The sequence below is a fragment of the Dipodomys ordii genome, unplaced genomic scaffold, assembly GCF_000151885.1.
Source record: "Dipodomys ordii isolate 6190 unplaced genomic scaffold, Dord_2.0 Scaffold120, whole genome shotgun sequence".
NCBI lineage: Eukaryota > Metazoa > Chordata > Mammalia > Rodentia > Heteromyidae > Dipodomys > Dipodomys ordii.
The window spans coordinates 1,090,615-1,096,620 of record NW_012267336.1 but is presented as its reverse complement, the minus strand read 5'-3'; the positions used below and the strand labels follow the sequence as shown (position 1 = coordinate 1,096,620).

Here is a 6,006-nt window from a genome sequence, read left to right as displayed (position 1 = left end):
AAAAAAAAAAAAAAAAAAACAAAGAAAGCTACTGAAGCTGGGTACCAGTGGCTCATGCCTGTAATCCTAGCTACTAAGGAGGCTGAGAGATCTGAGGATAGAGATTCAAAGTCAGCCTGGGCAGGAAAGTCCATGAGACACTTAGCTCTACTTAATCAACAAAAAGCCAGAAGTGGAAAAGTGGCTCAAGTAGTAAAGCATTAGCCTTTAGCAAGAAAGCTCAAGGAAAGCACCACTGACTTCAACCCCAGGACCAGTACAAAAAAATGGGGAGTGGGGCGGAGAGGGAAAAAAGATGAGATCAGCTTTTGGTATGTAATCTTTACTTTGAAAGCCACAGACAGGTAGAAGTTAAAAAATGCTAGGTAGAGATGAGCACCAGTGGCTCATGCCTAATTACTCAGGAGGCTGAGATCTGAGGACAGCAGTGCAAAGCCAGCCAGGCTGAAAAATCCCTGTCAGACCCTTATCTCCAATTAACCACTCAAAAACCAGAAGTGGCACTGTAGTAGAGCGCTCACCTTAAGCACAAGCTGGCTCAGGGACAGCACCCAGGTCCCCTGAGTCAAACCCTACAACCAACAACAACAACAACAACAAAAACGCTAAGTAGATCCAAATTTTAACAAAAATAGTTGATATTACTAACAATTTTGATATGCTTTTCCATATTTTCTATGCTTTCCACAACAAATACATATTCAGTTTTATAAAGTTTTAAAAACTGTTTTTAAAAGGAATATAACCTTAACTCTTCCCACAGAACTTCAAGAGAAATATTAAAATGATCATAAAGAAATAAACTGAAATCTGTAAAACCAAAGTGGCTGACCATGAAGTCAGCTAAGTTTCTCTTTATGTCACATAAATGACTCACCTGCTGTCTCGGTCCCACAGGAGTATCCGTATGTGGTTGATGATGGATGGCTGACCTAGCTTTATCTCAATGCCTGAACGGCAGTCATCATCAATTGGGTGCCTAGAAAACCCATGATCCAAATCATAATTTTGAGTATCACCATCGAGCAAGGCAGACTTCAGCTCCCCTTTTACAACCTGGGCTCCATACTTCATAGTTGCAATGTTTTCTTCTGGTACTTCAGTTAAAAACAGAAAAACAAAATTAATGGTTACTTACAAAATTATTATTCATTTAAAGAAAAAGATATAATTCTAGCATCCTAATTGATTCTGTTATCTGCATTTAATTTTAAAGGGTATAGCCATGTCTATAGAAATAGAAGATTTGGAAATGCTGATGGGGTTTAACATACCATATAGAGCCTAAATGTAATGCCACTGTCAAAATCACAATGTGCCAGGACTACATGTTATAAAGAAAAAGCTAATAATATTAAGAAAAGTATGTACCAGGAAATGCAAAAGAACTCTGTTGAGTTCATATTACTAGCTTGAATTTACTATCTACTGGACAAAAATAGCTTGTAGGATGACCTGTGCCTGCCATCTGGACTGAGCACAATATAAAAAAGCAAAACAAGTATCTGAAAAAACAACAGAGAGACAGGTTTCAATGCAGCATGGCTGTTAGGTCATACACATATATGCTAAATCAATTCAACTACTTTTTTTAAAAAGATAATATTTAAAAGAAAATATATTTTACTGCACTTCTGACTTTTTTAATGGAAAGTCAAAATCAGTACAACATTATTAAACCTTTCCCTCTCCAATATGAAATTTAAGAAGTACCAATTGCACCTGGGACTTTGAAGTCTTCACACTTCACAGCTCCAGAAAGTGTGTCCCTTAGGTACTTTCATTCTCAAACCAACTCTCCATGGAAAGTCAAGATGCTGCGTGTTAAGGAATCACAGTTTAACCATAACCATGACTCCATCTTTAACCAGGTAGGTCCCTTGGCGAAGTTTCTCTCTCAACTTTATTTCTTAATAGGACAATGCCTATCCCCTAGCCTGGGCCCCGTGAGGAACATCCAGTCTGCAGGCCATACAAGGAGCACAAAATCATTCAGTACATGGCAGGACAGACATACATATTTCTCTTCAGCTGCCTTACAGCCATCTGCCTGTATTGATCATTTTGTATGGCCCACAAATGTTATATATATCCAAATGGCAGAAATAAAGACTTCCTACCCCTGCACGGGCTTAGAAGTTTAAGGACTTGAGATAATTCTCGTAAAGTACATAGTATGGTCTTTAAATACAAAAAACCAGCCATAACACTATTGGGCATAAATGTGAAGGAGTATAAATCAATATCCAAAGAAGGAACTTAAATACAAGTATATTGTATACAAGCTTACTGAAACACTGCAACACCCTTCACAAGAGCCAAACTGTAAAATCAGCCAAGGTGTCTAACACCAGATGAGTGGATAACACACACACACACACCATGAAATATTATACAACCATAAAGAAAACTGAAATCATGTCATTTGAAGAAAAATGGGTGAAACTGGAGAAGGGCACATTGAGTCAGACAAGCCAAGTTCAAAAGCCACTTATCATATGACTTTACTCATCTGTGGAAAGTAGACCTAAAAAACATACATATTCATAAATATGCATGTCTACACACATACACAGAACATGACTGCAACTATGGGACTGTGGCAGGGGTGGGAGAACCTCCAGCCCATGGACTATATAAGGCTGAAAGAATTATTTGGTACATAATGTATGTCATCATCTGCCCATGGCCTATATTGATAATTTTGGCAGGTGGCTCATAATAATGTTAGCAAAAAAAAAAAAAAAATACCCTTAACAGAGAAAAGGTTCCCTACCCCTGTGAATGAGGGAAAAAGGAAAGGGAAAGAAAGATAGAGGGTGAATAATGTCAAAATATGTATGTATGTATGAAGATGACATAAGCAACTTCAATAAAAGCTGTAAATCAATATGGGGCTTGGCGGGTGTGAGGAAAAAGAACCCAATAGAGAAGGTTATTCAAATTATAATATATGCATGTCTGACATACCAAGGTGAAACCTCCTGGTACTATTAATACATACTTAAAAAAAAGAAAATGAATGACAAGAAAGTAAAACAGGCTCTACTCAGGAACTAGGAAGGAAGAGAGCTACAGGAAAGGGTAAATGAAGATGTATATGGTCAAAGTAGTTTATTTACACATATGAAAATAGAACAATGAAACTTGTGAAAACTGTGCTAGGAAGGGGAAAAAGAGGTAAATGGAAGTAACTTGAGTTTGATTAGGATAATCTGTTTTTGTGCTAGTCCTAGGGCTTAAGCTCAGGACCTGGGCACTAGGCTAGTGCTCTAACACTTTGAGTCACAGCCCCAGTTCCAGCTGTTTTGGCAGTTAATTGGAGATAAGAGTTTCAGGGAGTTTCCTCCCTGGGCCAGCTTTGAACTGCAATCCTCAGATCTCAGCCTCCTGAGTAGGTAGGATTAATCATGTGTGTATATAAATATGTGTGTGTAGTTCAAGCCCCACAACCTACAAAAACTAAATAAGTGTGGGGGGGGGGCGGGTAAGAACTATGAAAATTTGTAGGCTGTAAATATAATCTGAATTCTCAGGGTTCACACACTTGGGCTATGTGCTTTGCAGGGGAGAAAGTATAAGTTATAGCAGGCTATTAGGAAGAAGACTTAAGTAATTCATCATTACTGAGTTCTGGGAAAACCGAATTTTAGAAAAGAGTTTTAACAAGGACAGGTAGAGAGTGGCTCCAGAAGAGGACAATAAATGTAGCTGAAAAAGTTGAGGTCTGGTAGGGTTTCAGTAACTAGCAAAAGACTGAAGCAAGTAAGCAAAAACAAACAACTTCCGTCATGCTCAACTTCTTACCATCAGAAGCTTAAGTGATACAGATTTATAACTTTCTAAGGCCCATTAGCTTGTGATAATCACCCATATTCTTCCAATCTAGTCAACCTTCCATGATAAGTACTATATGCTACACGGCCACTGCTCTGAGAAGTTCACAACATTAACTCCTTTGATTTACTCCTGTACCAGTCCTTTGAGTACAGTACCACTATTTCTACATCCATTTCACAGAAGAGGAATGAAGGCAGAGGAAAGCCCCATGGGCTTATCTAAAATCATGCAAACCACAAGCAGCAGAGCTAAGATCAGGACCCAGTACTACCACCATGGATACCATTTTTTATTATCTGTTACCCACATTCATGAAGAATTTATGATAGAATGAATCCCTCTTTCTAAACCCTACCTTCCTCTAAATGCACTGAACATATGAAAAAGCTAAACAAAATCTAGATTTGAGACTCAGGCTCTAGTACTCACCACCCTTGAGTAAGGTCTCAGTCTCTTTGTATCTGCTTTCTCTTTTTTTTTGGGGGGGGAAGGAGGGGTCCGGTTGTGGGGCCTGTACTCTGGGCCTGGGCACTGTCCCTCAGCTCTTCAGCTCAAGGCTAGCGCTCTACCACTTGAGCCACAGAGCCACCTCCGGCTTTTTTCTTTTTGCTTATGTGGTGCTGAGGAATCGAAACCAGGGCCTCAGGCATGCAAGGCAAGCACTCTACCACTGAGCCATCTTCCCAGCCCCTGTATCTGCTTTCTCATCTAAAAAAAATTACCTAACTACCTTATAAAAATTACACTACAGAAAATGCCGAAGTGCTATATACTGTATACTTTATAGAACAGTCACTCCATATAAGGTACTGTGAAAGGTACTGGGATTTCCTGATGCCCCCAAGTAAGAGCTCCAAAGCTGTGCTTTTCAGATATCAATCATGTATAGCTACTTGATAAACTGTGTATATATAATTTTGGCAGGTGGTTCGTGTGTGTGTGTGTGTGTGTGTGTGTGTGTGTGTGTGTGTGTGTGTGTGTGTGTGTGTGTTTTCCCCTCATTGTTGGTATAAGATGTGGAAACACAGTCTGCCACTGCTGACCAGTGGAACCCTCTTCTCTGATTTTTTTTTACCACCACAAGTCATGAATAAGCCTCAGAGAGGAGCATCATGTTCCAGATTTAGAAATTGATGATATATTTTGATTTTCTCTTCAACATAAGCTTCCTCAGCATCAAAATTTATCAAGCTAGGAATAATATACTAGGCACAAGAGTTTCAAATGACTATAACTAAAGTCTAAAATAGAAATGAAATTTCTACCACAAGTCTGTTTTCTCTTGAAGTTTATTTCAAGAGTACTTAAGAACTATTTGAGCCATTCTTGATAGATGCATTCCCTGAGAGTATCTTTCACTGCAAAATGAAGAACATTTATACAAGTGGAAATTCACTCATGGTAACTAGAATGTGACTATCTTGCTGGATAAAAATATAACTCCAAGGCTGGGGGCCTGTGGCTCACTCCTGTAATCCTAACTACTCAGGAGGCTGAGATCTGGGGATCATGGTTCAAAGCCAGCCCGGGAAGAAAAACCCATGAGACTCTTATCTCCAATTAACCACCAGAAAACTGGAAATGGTGCTGTGGCTCAAGCGGTAGAGCGCTCGCCTTGAGCTGAAGAGAGCAGGGATAGAGCCCAAGCCCAGAGTTCAAGCCAAAAAAATATATGTATATAACTCTAAGTATTTTTTTGAAAAATCTATAGTTAAGTTATAAACTTCAAAAGAAAAGTAATCCTGAAAAAATCAAATCATAAAAAATTCAAAATCAGGAGGAAAACACTAGGAGAAAGCAAGGGAAGGGGTAACACTGTCCAAAAAGAAATGTTAACTGTAACCTCTCCCTACATCACTTTTATAATAACAACTTTTTTAAATTTTTAAAGAAAAAAATTCAAACTGTAAGTACTCTTAGTTCCCATACTTACCTAACAGTAAGAAAACTAAAAAGGGGGCTGGGAAGGTGGCTCAATGGTAGAGAGCTTGCCTTGCAATGCATGAGGTCCTGGGTTCGATTCCTCAGCACCACATAAGCAAAAAGAAAAAAGCCGGAAATGGTGCTGTTGCTCAAGTGGTAGAGCGCTGGCCTTGAGCTGAAGAGCTGAGGGACAGCACCCAGCACCCAGGCCCAGAGTTCAGGCCCCACAACCGGACCCAAAAA

General features: G+C 39.3%; 1 protein-coding gene across 2 annotated transcripts in view; it reads right to left on the bottom strand.

Annotated features, from left to right (window-relative positions):
• The window catches only part of Btbd9 (BTB (POZ) domain containing 9), a 334,637-nt gene that overhangs the window by 291,211 nt on the left and 37,420 nt on the right, over positions 1-6,006 (bottom strand). For both annotated transcript variants that reach the window (XM_013029650.1, XM_013029651.1), the window contains exon 5: positions 878-1,097. In XM_013029650.1, coding sequence (XP_012885104.1) covers positions 878-1,097 — 220 coding nt within the window. The remainder of the gene's footprint in view (positions 1-877; positions 1,098-6,006) is intronic.